This window comes from Muscardinus avellanarius, assembly GCF_963383645.1.
Source record: "Muscardinus avellanarius genome assembly, chromosome: 10".
In the NCBI taxonomy this organism is placed as follows: domain Eukaryota; kingdom Metazoa; phylum Chordata; class Mammalia; order Rodentia; family Gliridae; genus Muscardinus; species Muscardinus avellanarius.
The window spans coordinates 10,755,292-10,773,138 of record NC_137796.1 but is presented as its reverse complement, the minus strand read 5'-3'; the positions used below and the strand labels follow the sequence as shown (position 1 = coordinate 10,773,138).

The 17,847-nt window shown below is 38.4% G+C and overlaps 1 protein-coding gene across 6 annotated transcripts in view; it reads left to right on the top strand.

Annotated features, from left to right (window-relative positions):
• Positions 1 to 17,847, top strand: part of CNTNAP4 (contactin associated protein family member 4) — a gene marked incomplete at both ends in the record, with an annotated part of 302,761 nt that overhangs the window by 263,421 nt on the left and 21,493 nt on the right. For 5 of the 6 annotated variants that reach the window (XM_080702913.1, XM_080702914.1, XM_080702915.1 and 2 more), the window contains 4 exons: positions 3,347 to 3,586; positions 6,620 to 6,844; positions 8,493 to 8,626; positions 10,019 to 10,106. In XM_080702913.1, the coding sequence (XP_080559039.1) occupies positions 3,347 to 3,586; positions 6,620 to 6,844; positions 8,493 to 8,626; positions 10,019 to 10,106 (687 nt within the window). The remainder of the gene's footprint in view (positions 1 to 3,346; positions 3,587 to 6,619; positions 6,845 to 8,492; positions 8,627 to 10,018; positions 10,107 to 17,847) is intronic. The other variant, XM_080702916.1, reaches the window with a different exon arrangement.

The following is a 17,847-nucleotide window of genomic DNA, read 5'->3' as shown; positions in this document are numbered from 1 at the left end:
CTCATTTTAATTGGACATACTCTAACCCTGACAAGACACGGCAATCTTTAATTAAGCTTTCAAGCCCAATCCTATTTACATGAGGCATGTTTTCAGAATAGTTACATCTGAATTTTTTTTAAAAAAGTTATTCACTTGAAACCTAATGGCAAAGTAGAAATCCTCGATCCATGTCTGACATGACTGTTTATGTCTAATTAGACATTGTGTTTTCTGATAATTTGAAGACGTCATTTAAAACTATTGAACTAAGTAAACATTAACTCTTTTTGAAGGTACAGAGAAGACTCTGTTTACAAAGTGAGGTGTTGATTTTCTTCTCATGGTTACAAATGCTATTTAATTTTACATTTCACACATATTTATTTTTCTGCTAACAGTCCATCCTTTGTCATTCCTTCCTACTGGCTAGCTCATTTCTGCCATCAATACCATATGTTAAACACAAGTTTCTCTGTCTAAATATATCATGAGCCAGGAGTGGTGGTGCATACCTGTATTCATAATACTTGAGAGCCCAAAGCAGAAGGATCACAGGTTGGAGAACAGCCTCAGCAAGTAGTGAGAGCAAATAGTGAGCAACCAAGCAAGACCTTGTTTCAAAATAAAAAATAAAATAGGGCCAGGGGAATAGCTAAAAGGTATGATGCCTGTGAGTTCTTTCCTCAGAGCCACAATCAATCAATCAATCAATCAATCAATCACTGGGCTATAAGCACTTAGAGAGAATGATCAGTTGCATATAATTTTATACTTTTGCTCTCAGAAATGATGCCAAGCAAAGAAATACTAAAAATCTTGTAGAACAAAGATGCCTTCCAAAGCCAAAATGATATGGGATTTAGAAGAAAACTGTACTGCTTCTTTTTCAGCATATTTTGAAGTGAAGAGAAAGGGTGTTAACTTGGCAATGAAAGCATCCTGTGGGTTTTAATCAACTTTGGCTTCTAACTAAATGTGTTCATTTAAATATTTGCTTAATTGTACCAATGGGTCAACTCTGAACTTAAGTCTCTAGTTCCTTATTGTTCAAAAAAACTGAGAAATTGAATAGCTGAGAGTGGGTTGTATTTACTTATTGGACTTCAAGATCTCTAGTTATTGTTATGCTACTGGTACACTAGAATAAATGCCTGTATTAGAGGTTGTACAAATTTCAGAGCAGGATATGCATCACAACGTGGTGCAATGTTACATATACTCTAGACTGTTTCATGATTTAATGTACTGTGACCTGAAGTCAGTAAAATAGACTCAAGAGCTACACGTATAATCCACATAGCATCTGTCATGGATGGTGTTGATGTTCATTGATTGATTAGAAGCCTCTTTCATGAATGACATGGAGTCAGAATAATTTTTAGAGAAAATTATTATTATTAGAGAAAAAGAACAGCTGTGAGGGCTGGGGAGGAGAGAGACATCTCTACTAGGTTTCCTTCCACCCGTATCTTTCTTATATTGAGGGTTTTAACCAAAATATTGTAAGAAATGATTAATCACATGGCACAGCAAAGTAGTCATGGATAAACCAGGGAATGAAAGGGTAAAATTCTGGGAATAAGAAAATGGTCAGGGTCTTTCTTATCATCAGGGCCCCTAATTATTGGTCTCATTTGGTCCTTGGGTGGGGAGTTTTTGCCCCTCCCAAGCCAGACTGAAGTAACTTCAAATCTGATGACTAAGAAGATTCTCAGCAAGCACTTGGCCCTCTTCAAAAGTTTTCTGTGCTAAAGGATAACCAAGACTTCAGGCTGATTCACCCAGGAGAGAAAACTCCAGGAAGCATATCAGAAGTATATGGCCAAAGACTTGGAACCATTAGTGCTCACTGAGTTGAGAGGGCAGAGTGGGTAGTGTGATGGCGAGGTGAGTGGCAGCTGGATGTGGACAGAGAAAGAGAGAAATCCAGAGGATAAGGGCAGAAGAGAAACTTCAGGAGTGACGACTGACTGAGTAAAGGTAGGAGGAACTAAACAGGAAGATTGGCAGCTGTCTTAAAACTCTGGGCTGAATTCAATTCCTTCTCTGAAGTGCCTACAGGAGCTGAAATTGGAATGTCTGACTTTACACCATACTGCCTCTGGATTATACATGAAAAATATGGCCCACACCCTTTTGACTTCTGTGTCTTTTCTTAGAGAGGCACAAATTGTGTAAACCAAGGCAGTCTGAATTCAGAAATTTTAATTCAGCAAGTTAGATAGAAACCATTATGTCTATGAATCTGCATTTCAAATAGTGTTTGTGACTCAGGAGCCCAACATGTTCAGGAATTGATTCTTCATAGTGCTTTATGATCTATAAATGTATATAACTAGTGTATTCAGAAATGTTCACTGAGCCGGGCATGGTGGCGCATGCTTGTGATCCTGGTACTTGGGAATGTTGATACAGGAGAATTGTAGGTTTGTGGTCAGTCTCAACAACGTAGTGTGGCCCTCTGCAACTTAATGAGACCCTGTTAAAAAAAAACAAACAAAAAACATAGGGCTGGGGTTGTAGTTTGGATACTGAATGGCTTCTGGGCTCAATCTCTAGTACCAAAAGGAAAAAAAAAAAGAAATTGTGTTATATCTTATTGAAGTCTAGAGTTGGTCAAATTGTGTTTCCAAATTTAAAATCACTTCTATAATTTTTATGCGTGCATAATAATTGTACAGAATACTGGTTATAGTGGGTTTTATTTTGGCTTGCGTATGCATAATAATATAAATTAATCAATTTCACTATACAATAACGCCCATGCCTTTCTCCAAACCCCACCTTCTTTTTTTCTCTCCCTCTCCTCTCCTCTTCTCTCTCTCTCTCTCTCTCTCTCTCTCTCTCTCTCTCTCTCTCTCTCTCTCTCTCTTTCTCTCTCCTCTCTCTTTCATGTCTTGCCCCTCTTTAGAGTCCACATATGACAGAAAAAAATTATTAACTGTATTCTGAGTCTGGTTTATTTCACTAACATGATCCTCTTCAGATCCATCCATTTTTTTGCAAATGGTATAATTTTTTTGTGGCTGAATATAATTCTGCTGTGTATAAGTGCCAGGTATTCTTTATCCAGTCTCTTGTTGATGGATACCCAGACCTACTCTATAACTTAGTAATTGTGAATTGTGCTGGAATAAACACAAGTGTGCCTGTATTGCTCTAGCATGATGATTTAATTATTTGGCTAAATACCAAGGAGTGGTATCACTGGGTCATGTGGCTCTCTTTTAATTTTTGCCATTCTCTGACAGGACAGGATTTGTGCTCTCTGTAAGGCCTCAGGTTAGTTTGGCACCTAAATTCTGTTTTATTCAGAAATAAAACACCTGGGAACATGTTTGCATTTGCAGTATTTCCCTTCTAGGTGGGACAGCTACTAGACAGAGAGGCTTTCTGGGATGCATCCGGTCTCTGCAGTTGAATGGGATGGCTCTGGATCTGGAGGAAAGGGCCACAGTGACTCCCGGGGTGCAGCCAGGCTGCCGAGGACACTGTGGCAGCTATGGAAAGCTCTGTCGCAACGGCGGGAAGTGCATGGAGAAGCCCAGTGGGTTCTTCTGTGACTGCTCTTCCTCTGCCTACACGGGGCCATTCTGCAATAATGGTAAGTGGGCATGAGATGGTCTAATGGGGTCATTGATCCAGTGCAAATAAAATATCAGGCAGCTCTTTTCTCTGTAGCTACACAAAATGAAATATTTGCTGGGCATCATGGCACAGGTTTGCAATCCCAGTACTTGGGAGGCTGAGATAGTAGAAGTACAGGTTTGAGGTTAACCTCTGCAACTTAGTGAGGCCCTGTTTCAAAATAAAGAATAAAAAATAGGACTGGGGGTGTAGCTTGGAGTTAGAATGCCCCTGGGTTCATTCCCTGGTACTGCAAACCAAACAAAAAAACAAACAACAACAAAAAACAAAAGCAAACAAACAAACAAAAAAACATCTGGCAGCTCTTTTCTGTGTACCTATACAAAATAAAATATTTGCTGGGCATGGTGGTGCATGCTTGTAATCTCAGTACTTGGGAGGCTGAGACAGAAGGATCACAGGTTCAAGGCCAACCTCAGCTCCTTAGTGAGGTCATCTGCAAGTTAGTGAGACCTTGTTCCAAAAATAAAAAACAAAAACAGGGCTGGGATATACCTCAGAGGTAGAATGCCCCTGGGTTCAATCGCTCATGTCCTCCCAAAAAATACATTTCTGAATTTCTTTAGCAAATTACTTATTGAATGCCAATCATATTTTATTCCATAGATGGTTTACTCAGTTATTGAAAAACAAGTGTCTATTGCTGATAAATCCACTCTAGGTGCCTTTGAGTATTAGCTCCTGCATCTGTTCATTTTCTACCTAATGTTGGTGCTCTTAGGGAATATGCCTATCAATAACCTGCCCCATGGAGTAGTTCTCTGTTATTTATTTATTTATTTATTTATTTATTTATTTATGTATTTATTTATGTATTTATTATTTTTGTTTTTTTGTGTTTTTTTTGGTGGTACTGGGGATGGAACCCAGGGTCTTCTACCTCCAGGCTACACTACCAGACCTATTTTATATATTTCTTTTTTTTTTTTTTTGGTGGTACTGGGGTTCCTGGAAGCCCTTCTACCTCCAGGCTACACTCCCAGACCTATTTTATATTTTTGAAACAGGGTCTCTTAAACCAACTGAGGCTGGCTTCGAACCTGCACGACCCTCCTGTCTCCGCCTCCCAAGAGCGGGGATTACAAGCATGCCCACCACGCCCGGCTAGTTCTCTGTTTCAAAATCATTAAAGGCTGTATTGTTTTTGTTAAGCCATGCAAAGGAAGAGAGAAAGCTATTTTTGTTGTTTTTTGATTGTTTGCTTTAGCCAAGCAAATGCTTTTCATTAACTGTTGATATGCAATAAAACAAAGTCACTTGGATATTTTGTTGTGTGATATGATGAATATCTCCTGGCAAAATAAAATAGCAGAGCCAGGCCTGGTGACACATACCTGTCCTCCCAGCACTTGGGAGGCTGAGACAGGAAGATAGCAGGTTCGAATACAATCTCAGTAACATAGCAAGCCTTTCAGCAAACTAGCGATACCTTGTTTCAAAAACAAATAAAATAAAAGGAGTAGGGGCTATCGCTCAGAGGTAGAATGACCCTGGGTTCAGTCTCAGCACTGCAAGAATAAATAAACAAAATAGAATAGTTTGCAGCTTCTTTTATTGTTCCTCTGTGTCGTGGAAGAAGAAAAGAACTGGGTATAGTATTAAGTGTTCTGGACAGACTTCTCTGAAGATACAAACATTTATTAGACTTTCATAATTTGCCATAGAAAACTGCCATCCAATTAATTTAAATTCAATTACTGTGTTTAAGTAGCTCTGGGCTCCTGAATGGTTTTCCTCAAGGAGGCTAACAGAAATTGGCTCCAAATCAAAGCAATTCCTGATTTGCAAAGAAAGGGTTGGGATCAGTTAATGAAAAGTTGGCAAAAACGTACTTTTCAAGTTATCTGCTTTTATCAAGAAGAAGCTGTAATTTCAAACTCGACTGGTGATGATAATAACACACTGCTTAGAGACAGTTCCTGGTTAAAGTCACTGTGAAGATCGCTCCTTCCGCAGAGCATGTCTTCATTTCCCGAATCTGATTTTTTTCCAATTCCTCTTGATAAGTGCAAAGAAGAATGTTGCTCTCTCTGTCCACTTTGTGTTTGATCACATATGTGAGAACGCCAGTGCCAGTCTCAATATCATGGATGGGGAAGGGGAGGGACTGGGGAGGGAGTCAGGGGAATCTCACCAAGTGTTGTGTGCATGTATTCCGCAACACGTTGAACTTTATTAAGATATGATATTACAATGCACCAATAAAAGTATAGAACACGTAAATAAAAGTGCTTTATAGACAACTAAAAAAAAAACCCTTGAGGTACCCAGGAAATGGAGATTTTCCCCTATGATTCAGTAGATATTCACTACAATGTGTACTTAATAAGTGGTTCTTTATAGTTCCGGAGAAAAGCAAATTCAGGGGTTCAAAGCAATTATTTCTCCTACCATCATCTTCTTATATAAGTATTCAGGTGTGTCTATATGCATGTGAGACATTATTTTGTTATATGACTTAAAGTAGGCTGCATACCTCCTTTGTTGACTCCTACTAAGCAGGTATCTTTTACCCCCTCTCACATTAATACTAGACTTAGCTTTTATTTATTTTTAAATTTTTATTGGTGCATTATAATTATACATGTTAAAGCACTCTAAATACAAAAAAAGTATATATATAGACAGAAAGGAAAACTTCTGACTGTTGATATTTAAAAGAAAGGTGTTTCTTAAACTTTCTTCATTTAATCAAGAAAGTGGATGTCTAGAAAACTCAAAGAAGACCGGCTGGCTTATGTCTGAACTCACATAAGAGCGCCTTAAGCCTTGAATTGTTAAATTATACTAATGAATTAATTATGTCATTTTAACATAAGCCATTTGAAGGGCTATTATGGAAGCCTTACTAATTTGCTATGTTATTCTCGTTTAGTTTTTTTTTTTCCTCCTGTATTCACTGCTTAAAAATATTAGGTATCAATGAATAGAACCAAACCAATATCCTTGTACTTGGATTTTTTAACAAACAATGTTCATATCGTTTCAGAGATTTCTGCATATTTTGGATCTGGCTCATCTGTGATTTATAATTTTCAAGAAAATTATTCCTTGAGTAAAAACTCCAGCTCTCACGCAGCTTCTTTTCATGGGGATATGAAGCTAAGCAGAGAGACGATTGAACTTAGCTTCCGAACAACACGGACACCCAGCTTACTACTGTATATGACCTCCTTTTACAAGGAATACCTCTCAGTTATCATTGCCAAAAATGGTGGGTGCTTTGGAGGGGGGGAGAGGGAGGGGAGGGGGAGAGAGGGGAGAGAGGGGAGAGAGAGAGAGGGAGGGAGGGAGGTAGGGAGGGAGGGAGGGAGGGAGAGAGAGAGAGAGAGAGAGAGAGAGAGAGATGCGAACTCAATCAGGGTGTTAGGGAAGGCGCACTATGGCTTGTTCTTGCATTCTTGTTTCTCAAATTGCAACCAGAGAAAAAGGAATTTGCTTCATTTAACTTTTTCAGTATAATCTAAAAGGATTATTTTAAACAATTAAAATACCTTTATAGCCAGGCGTGGTGGCGCACGCTTGTAATCCCTGCGCTTGGGAGGCAGAGAGAGGACGATTGCGCAGGTTCCAAGCCAGCCGCGCTGGCTTAGGCGACCCTGTTTCCAAAAAATAAAATAGGTCTGGGAGTGTAGCCCGGAGGTAGAAGGGCTTCCAGGAGCCCCAGTACCACAAAAATAAAATAAAATAAAATACCTTTATATTAAAATTTTAATACATTTACATATGAGATATGAATTTTTATAAAAAATACCATATATTATTATTGTAGGGGCTTTTTACACTTTACGGTGTAGATTGGTATTGGTTTTGTGGTTCACTTGGAAATAAAATGTCATTGTGCACAGCAAATATTTTCTCCCAAAGTAAAAAAAAAATGTATTAAGAAAGTGTTAATTAACCATCATCATATATAAAAAATGTCCACAAAATGACCTGTCAGTTCTAATAAAAGGCAATAAATTAGCCATGGGATATACGCCTATGTCCATGCAGGATAATGTCATGTGGATTAAGAAAATGTTTGCTAAAGAAACTTGGTGGCAGAAATCCATTTTTTGCTATTTTTCTATATTCTATTTTGGAGAAGGTAAAAAATGTAGAAATAAATTATCTTGACGAGAATAACCCACATTCAAATATGTGCATATGTCATTCCAGTATAATCAAATATGGCCCAAGGGCACTGGATACCACAGTAAAAATAACATTGTCAATAAGTATATTACCCTCATTGAGTGGTTTAGCTTGCAGCTTATATATATATATGGATTATATATATTAGGATTTTTTTAAATTGGACCATGTCCTGTGAAACCTATTAATTAAAATCTCTGTAGATAGCTAAGCAGTATTCATTCTAACGGTATATTTGGTTTAAATCATACATTTCACCCTAATTTGATTCTAAAACCTATGACTCTGATCACTTGAAAATATTTTGCATTTTTTTGAAAACTATATTTTTAGGCTGATCCTTTTATTCAAGTATCTTTCAGGTGTGTAGGATGTATATTTGAAAAATATAATGTTCCAGGAAGAGAACATTACTGCAATATTCCATGATAGTTTGGCATTTCAGAAACACATAGTACTATTTTTCTTCGTTTACGTTAGAGGCTTGTATAGAGATTTGTGTATACTTAATCTCAGAGTTGACTTTTAGGGATGAAAATTAAAAATATGTAGGCAAGAGATGGCTTATTATGGACATATTTTTGGTCACACGACTTAGAGGGTATATCCAAGTGAATGCTTCTGAGTTTTCCCCTGGAAATGAATATAACTGAGAATTTATAAATAGTTTTTGAAATAAAAATGTTTTTCTTTACTAAAAATATAACCTTTTCTCCCTACTTTAGGAAGTTTGCAGATAAGATACAAGCTCAATAGGTATCAGGAACCTGATGTTATTAACTTTGATTCTAAAAGCATGGCGGATGGGTACCTTCATCACATCAAGATTAACAGAGAAGAAGGAGTGGTCTTCGTTGAGGTAATAAAATATGTCTATTTACAAAAGCCCCGCCGTGATAATGACTCCTCAACTGGAGCCCCAAGAGCAGAAATTTGATTGTGAATAGAATAAACAAAGGCTCCTTGTAGTGATCCTCCTGAGAGTATAGACAAACCACCAAATATGGTCAGGTTTTTTTTTTCTTTAAATTTTTTTTATTGGTGCATTATATTCATACAACATATTGGGGTAAAAACCTTGTGTGTACAAACATGTACTCATCGCTGATTTAACCCCTACCCAATCCCCACCCCATTCCCTCCCCATCCCTCCCTCCCTTGCTTGGCTTAGTGATTGACTTAGATATGTTTAAGTACATTGTGTGTTTTAGAGATTTTCCTCTTCCCCCCTCCTTTCTCCTCCTTTAGGTTGTCTTGTTTGCTCCTCTATAGGATTTCCTTTTTCATCTAGGGTTCCTCCAATGACCCATTTCTCCTTAGCTCTCACATATTAGGGAGAGCATCTGATTTCTTATTTTTTGTGACTGACTAATCTCACTTAGCATAATGTCCTCCAAGAAGTAAAATTCTATCCAAGATGTTATCAGTATCTAAAATTTCAAAAGCCACACTTTCCTAACTAGTTTTCCACTGCTTGGTAAGGAAACAATGTTTAGTTTATTACTATATAGGATCATGACCACTCCAGGAAAACCCTTTTACTTTTAGGATGGGTAGAAAGGCTATAATAGTTCTACACAGAACAATGAATATAGTGTTATAATACATTTTAAAAATGGATATAAGTGCTGGGCCTGGTGGCGCACGCTTGTAATCCCAGCATTTGGGAGGCTGAGACCGGAGGATCGTGGTTCACGAAGAGCCTCAGCTACTTAGTGAGGCCCTCTGCAACTCAGTGAGACCCTGTTTTAATATAAAGAATAAAAAATAGGACAGGGGGTAGCTCAGAGGCCGAATGCCCCTGGGTTTCATTCCTAGACTCTCAAGAAAAAAAAAAAATGGATGTAAGTTACTGCAGAGAGACTGGAATTATTCACTTCAGCAGCTTTTGAAGAAAAGCACTCATGTTTCAGCCCTCTATGCAGGAGTAAATTTTTTAGCTCTATGATTTTGGTAAAAAATACCGAGCTAAAAAAAAGTGCTAAGGTGAAAAATAACGTGTACCTTTTTGTCTGCTTTACTGATTTTTGGATTCCTTACACACTGGAGAAAAATAAAGCCATAAAAAAGATCGACGGTGGAGTGAAGTGGCACTTGATATGGTATAGAAGATAATATTCACCTATTAAAATGGCCAAGTCTTTACTAATTGCTTATTTTATCATTTTCTCTGATCTCTTTTCCTTCCTGTTTTCTTCTCTACAAAATGACTTCCATTTGGATGTTTGGATGGCATGTAACAATTTTGTAGATTGATGAGAACACAAGGAGACAAGTCCACCTGGCCTCGGGCACGGAATTCAGTGCACTCAAATCTTTGGTACTGGGCAGGATTTTAGGTGAGTATATAAAACAGTTTTTGAGTGCTTGGGAGGCTGAGACAGGAGGATCACAGGTTTGTAACCATCCTCAGCAACTTAGTGAGGCCCTCCTCAACTCATCAAGACCCTGTTTTTTTAATAAAGAAAAAAAAATAGGGCTTGGGATCTAGCTCAGAGGTAGATGGCCCTGCATTCCATCCCGAGTACTGGGAAGTAAATAAATAAATGAATGAATAAATAAACAAATAAATATAAAAACAGCTTCTCCCAGGTCATGCTACATAAACATGAATCAGAATAACCAGTCTTTAAATGCACATATCCTCACACAATTCATCATGTCTTAAGAAATCTCGAGCCTTATTTTAATTCTGAAATGAGTGACAATTAAGAGGCAGACCTGAGCTGGGCATGGTGGCACATGCTTGTAATCCCAGTACTTGGGAGGCTGAGAAAGGAGGATTTGGTTCTGGTGCCAGCCTCAGCTACTCAGGTCCTCTGCAACTTAGTGAGATGCTGTTTCAAAATTAAAGAATGAAAAATGGGGCTGGGAGTGTAGCTCAAAGGTAGAATGCCCCTGGGTTCAATCCCCAACATCACACACACACCTACACACACACACACCTACACACACACACACACACACACACACACACACACACACACACACCTGTAGCCAGGCAGCCAGGCATGGTGGTTCCTACCTGTAATCCCAGTACTTGGTAGGTTGAAACAAGAAGAGAATCACAGGTGTAAGGACAGCCTCAACAATTTAGCAAGACTTCCAGCAACTTAGTGAGAACCTGTTTCAAAATGAAAAATAAAACAGGACTGGGGGTATAGCTCAGATGTAGAATTTCCCTGCGTTCAGTCCCCAGAATCACAAACAAACAAGCAAGCAAACAAGATACAGACCTTTATGACCATGAGCAGGTGCTTCCTGCAGGAAGGGACACATCCTTTATCGACAGGTCACTCAGGACTCTGTCTTGTGTCAGCCCAGCATAAAGAAACATGATATTGTCCTCACACATCCAAAATATCAAATGGAGGCAGATATAACAAAGTAGACATTAATCAGCTGCCAAATATCCATGCCTTCATCTAGTGATCAATCTAGAACAAGGTCTAAAAGATATAAATGGAAGGTGAGAACAATTGCTTTTCTTCCAGTTAGTGAATATGTTCTTATTTATTTTCATTATTACTTTGTGTGTGTGTGTGTGTATGTATGTATGAGTGTGTGTGTGTGTGTGTGTGTGTGTGTGTGTGTGTGTGTGTCTTAGGAGTTGAAACCAGGTGTATTCTATCTCTGAGCTACACTCCAGGCCCTATTTAATTAATTTATTTTTTTTTTAACATGGTCTCTCTAAGCTGCTGAATCTCACTATCTTGCCGAGGCTGTCCTCGAACTTGTGATCCTTTTGTCTCAACCTCCGTTACAGAAATGTACCATATCTGGCTCCATCATTCCTACTTATAAATAGCATTGAAGTAGAAGCATACGTTTGACATTTTTAGCATCAAAATATGTGTGCATTTATTTATACTTTCTTAAAACACTTATACTTAAGGAAGTAAATTTAAAATTAGATTCTATCTTTTACAAATAACTTAGGGAGATTACTATTTTGTTGCTCTATTTGATAATGTGTTTGAGGCTATGTACTTCTTATAGATCTCTGAGTTCCATTTTGGTATTTTTGACACTAACCTGGAATATTCTGTCTAAGATAGTGGATGGGATCTTCTATTTCTTGACCTTTTCAGTTATTTGAACCTTGATTAATCATCCTTATGTTCCCTAGTACATAGTCTCAGAGTCTCGAGAATGTTTGATTAAACCCATGGGTGAATGATCAAAATATTGGCCCTTGAGAAGGTTAATAGCTAAGTTTATAAATATTTATAGGCCTTCAAGTAGTGTGATGAACACCCGAAATATGTGTATTCTTATTTCTACAAACAGGGGAAATATCATGAATCCCAATGTCCTTCTAGTGAGCCAGGGTAGACATAAAAATATATATCTACAGTACAACAAAATCATTATTTGAAAGCATAACTGAAAACTCCAAGTGCCTCACAGCATTAATTAAATGAATCAACTATTAGAGGTTAACATTTATGTCATTTGCTGTAAGGACGCATGCCTAGTCACATTTAGCATGAAATGGTGATGATTCTACTGAGAGGTTGGGCCGGGTGTGGTGGCGCATGCTCATAACCCCGCCCTTGGGAGGCGGAGACAGGAGGATCGCTCAGGTTCGAAGCCAGCCGTGCCGGCTTAAGTGACCCTGTTTCCAATTTTTAAAAAAGTATAAAATAGGTCTGGGAGTGTAGCCCGGAGGTAGAAGGGTTTCCAGGAACCCCGGTACCACCACCAAAAAAAAAAAAAAAAAAAAAAGATTGAGAGGTTGGGATTTAGTACCATTTTTCTACAAATGGATAACAAGTTTTGCCTAGTGGAGAGATGGAGAGGTCTAGAGGAGAGGGTTAGTGGTGGGGGAGAGGGAGAATAATTGAAGGGGACACTTCCATAATACCGATATCAATCTCAGTATCGTGTACATGGAAGGGGAAGGATTGGGAGGGAGCCAAAGGGAAGCTTACCGAGTGCTGTGAGCTCAGAACTACATGATAATGTGTCACTGCAATGCACCGATTAAATTATATATATAAACAAAGTTGAACCAGATCCTGGCCCCGGATGTCTAATTAGTGGATACACCATGCGTACTTCTAGCACGTGCACAGGAGTGCTAGCTTTAGACTAAATTTCAAATGTAGCCGGGCGTGGTGGCGCACGCTTGTAATCCCCGGAGACAGGAGGATCGCGCAGGTTCGAAGCCAGCCCTGCGCTCTGGCTTAGGAGACCCTGTTTCCAAATAAAAATGTAAAAATAGATCTGGGAGTGTAGCCCGGAGGTAGAAGGGCTTCCAGGAACCCCAGTACCACCAAATAAATAAATAAATAAATAAATAAATAAATAAATAATAAATATAAATAAAAATAAATAAATTTCAAATGTATAGAAACAGTGACTAGATCCTTAGTAAAACCTAAATGAAAAAGAGGCTAAAATATTTACTTATTTCCTATTTGGAATAGGAAAATATTTACATCTATTTCAAGCCACTGCAGAGATAAGATCACTGGCCTTTTTGAATTGGCAATTGAAGCTTGAACATCTACCTAAGATGTTTCCTGGGCATCATTTTTTCATAATGACAGAGGGTTTTATTCCACTTATAACTATGGCCTAGCAGAGGGAGCCAAAGGGAATTTCTTTTTTAAGAAGAATGAAATCCTGTCATTTGCGGCAAAGTGGAGAGAACTGGAGGTCATTATGTTAAGTGAAATAAGCCAGACACAGAAAGACAAATTCTGCTCTCTCCTACATGGAGAAGCCAAAAAGACTCGATCTGAATGTAGAATAATGATTACTAGAGGTTGGCCAGGGTTGCAAAAAGGGAGACGGAAGGCGGTTGAATAACAGGTACCAAAACACAGCTATTTAAGATGAAAAAGTTCAAGTGTTCTACAGCACAGTGGGGTGAGTACAGTTCACAACGACCCGTTATATATTCATAAAGAGCTAGAGGAGAGAAGCTCAAAGATGCCAAGCATAAAGAAAAAAAATAAGATAGAAATGCTAATCCCCCTGATTTGGTCAGTACACAGGTGTACATATATTGAAATATCACATTGTGCCCCATAAATATGCACAGTTCTTACCGATTCATCAAGAATAAAAAATAAAGCTTTATTTTAAGGAAATCTAAACTCACAAGCAGCCGCTTAGGCATAATTCACAATAGCCAAATCATGGAACCGATTCAGATGTTGATCCACAGAGGAATAGATTACAAGTTTATGGGATAGATGCAACGGGATTCTACGCAGCAGGAAGGGAGACCGAGGGGATGTTATGTGCAGGAAAATGGAGGGGCCTGGAAAACATTCTGTTAACTGAGATGAGGCAGTCACAGAAAGCGAAGGGTCAGTATATTTTCTCTGATTCGCACAAGCTAGGGAGTAAATGGGATACAAGAGAGACTTTGGACAATGGAAGAGAAAGCCCAGTGGAGGTGGGAGAGAGGCGGGTGGTGGTGTGGGAGCCAGAATCATCAAAGGAGGTACTTCCATTGGTGTGACATGCATGTGTGATGGTTATCTACATATGTGAGAACACCAGTGCCAATCTCAATATCATGTATGGGGAAGGGAAGGAGGTGGGGAGGGAGCCGGGGGGGGGGGGGGCTCACGGAGACCAGTGTGCACGTGTCATTATCACTATGATTTACATTATAATGTGAAACTACAATGTACCAATAAAAGTATGCATAAATAAAAGTAGCAATAAAAGTATATGTATATACTCTTATGTATGCATATGTATGTGTGTTTATACATATATGTATATGTATGCACACACACAAACACGCGAGGGGATGAGAGCCCTAGGGATACCCAGGATGAGGCACAGCTGAGGGGCCCGAGGGGGCAGCCCCCTCCTCTGCACTGGACAGCCTGCCTAAAAACCTCTTTGCCGAGGATTGAGCTCACAAAAATTTCTGCTTCCTGTTCTGTCCTCTGCGAAACTTACGTAATCACTGTTGTTATTTGAAAAATCGAAAGTGTGCGCCACTCAGTCCAGAGGAGTCCCCGTCCTCCAAACTCTGCTAGCAGAAGAGACGCTGTCGGGAATAATGGCAGGGTGAGCTGATTTTGCACTCACAATATCAAGAAGGTGCGTTGGTTAAGTAGGTTTTATATACAAGATATACCAGAAGCTGGGGGACAAAGCAACAAAAAATAAATAAATAAAACATCTCCTGAGATCAAGAGCTCTTTAGCAGGTTCTGAAATCTGGCATGTACCTAAAATGTATAATAAGAGAAAAATTATAATAACTTATGAGTACCATTTAATAATCACGTTTTCAGCTCAAAGTTAATGCCAGAGTTATTGAAAATATAGTTTTGTGTGTAGAATTGGTAAATATAGTACATACGATATAATAATATTGGTAATTATCATATATAAAATAATTAGGGAAATGATTAGCATGCGTGAGAAGAATTGTAACTGAATCGTAGAATGGCATTTAATATTCATTTTCCCTTTTGAGAGTGGATACGAAAGATTGGTATGGCATTAAAGATGTCAATTTTTTTTTTTGGTAGTACTGGGGTCCCTGGAAGAACTTGTACTTCCGGGCTACACTCCCAGACCTATTTTTACATTTTTATTTGGAAACAGGGTCTCCTAAGCCAGCGCGCGCGGCTGGCTTCGAACCTGCGCGATCCTCCTGTCTCTGCCTCCCAAGCGCGGGGATTACAAGCGTGCACCACCACGCCTGGCAATGTCAATGTTTTTACTCGAGTTGCATAGTATTTAAAAGCATATCACTCTTGTTGAAAAATAAGATTAAAGTCCAAATTGAGCAATGAAATTTATAGACTGGATCAATTTATCCTCCCCAAAGTGTAAGTGATCATTTATTTAACATGTGCCTAAGGCGTGGATCTTGATGGAGGACTAATCATTTGTAATTCAAAGGAGACTAATAACTTATGGTCAAATTTCATGCAGTATAGAAATCTTATTATAAATATTATAGAGCATATTACATTTTAATGTATAGTAAAGTAGATCGACAAGCTGGTTAAAAGAGTACAGCTATTAATTTTTCAAAGAGCATTGTCCAGTTGTGAAATTACCTTTGGGGTTAGTCCTGGCTTTCTGAGAAACAGCTGCCAAGACAGGACTAAACATAGGAAGAGTTTTATTCAGGAAACACTTATGTAAGGAAAAATGGGAGACTGAGACAGAAAAGTCACAGGTTGGCTGGCAGCCAGCCAGGACAACTTAGCGAGGTCCTCGGTAACTTTAATGAGACCCTGTTTCAAAAATTGAAAAAATATAAAATAAAATAGGGCTAGGGTTGCAGCTTCCAGGTAGAATGTTGCTGGGTTCAATTCCCGGCATCAGAAAAAAAAAATATATATATAAAAAAATAAGGTGGGTAGGGAGGTGGGAGGTGCTTAAGGCTGCTGAGTCCTGTGACTCTTTCTGGAGGTTTAGAAGAGAGGGGTAGAATGTCAGACAGGAGTTTGCTAGATCATTGCATAGTCTGGGAAAAAATTAGCAAAGTATTTGGGGGGCCCTCCAGTCAATGTCAGAGGAGGCCCTCATTTTATTGGGATAGTATGCTGTAGAATGTCTGCTGTGATCAGCCATTGATTGGGAGCAGCCCAGGGTGACCATGGCCTTGGATTTAGTTATCAGGAAAGGGATTTCAGAGCTTATTGGCTGAGACCTTCCAGATGGTGATTTTTTAAGGCACATTTTTATGACCTCCCAGACTTATCAAATATTTTGAGGGGGTTTTGTTTTTGCAAACCCATTTGGTTCATTGATTTATTTAATTTAGCCCATGCTTTTAAATAACCTTCCATGTATACAAGGAATACCACTTATTAAGGTAAATTTACATCTGCCCTTATAGATCTTATGGGTAGTGAAAATCATAATCCTTGTGAGATATTCCTAGGTATCTAATTGAGTATAACATGTCCCAATATTGGTTCAGATAAAACAGTTGCAACTTATCCTACAAATTTAAATATACTATGATACATTTATTTAATAATAAATATTTCTTTAATGACTATCTATTGCTTTTACAGATGGGAACCCAGAAATAAAACAAAAAGCCTGTCTTCTCTTGACTTTCTCCGATACTCATTTCTTGAACTTAGGAGGAAACGTGGAGATAATTTTTAATTATTGTCACTATAAATCATAGCTAGCAGATATCAAACAAAGTATATTAATTAAAAAAGTATCACACTCAAGTGTGATCATATGGTAACTATTTCTAACTCCCCATTACACTTAGAACATAGACCATCTCAATAACTTTGGAAATAATAATATGTAGCTAGTTCAGAGCAATGGTGGGAAGATCAAGGTTTTAGCTAAGCAGCTCAGTTCAGATAATCCCACAATCAATAGACCACATTACATTTACTTTTCGTATTCATAATTCACTGTAAAATTAAGCTCTGAGTTTTGTGCCTGGATAATTTCATGTGTTGGAATAGTCTTATGATTTATTTAAATAAAAGCGAGATGATTGTGTCACTCATTCTGAGCAATGGCTTTTGTATATTTCATAGGATGACACACAGTGATCTTTTCTCTTATCTCAAGCTCCAGAGCCAGGAATTATACCCAGATTCCTGCAGTGGAGATTTAGGTCAAATATAAGCAAAATGTATAGTCAGCAAGGAGAAGCAAGTCTACTCAAGGTTCCCCGAAAAGCTTTAAGAGTAACCGCCAATGCACCAGAATCCTTTATATAAACGTTGCTTCAACATCTAGAGGTGAAAAAAAAAGGCGCCCTGGATAACCCGAGAACACTGATATTTTAAATGCATCCTGAAATGACTCTCAACACAATGGACTGAGTATTTTTAAAGCAATTTTTTAAAGGGAGATATAAGTTAGAATTTAAAAAATCTATTTAAAAATCATTTCAAAATTATCAGGCCCATTGCTTTTAGATTTTTAAATAATTAAAACGTCATAGCCCGTCTTTAAGGCATAGCATGACTTCATCTTTGCGAAGACTTGGATCGGTTCGAAAAGGTCATTCATGTCGTTTTGAAGTGGCCATAGTTAGAAACTGACAAACACCTTTTCTTCCCCCTGTGATTCTGCCATCTGAAGCACTCCCTCTCAAGCCCAA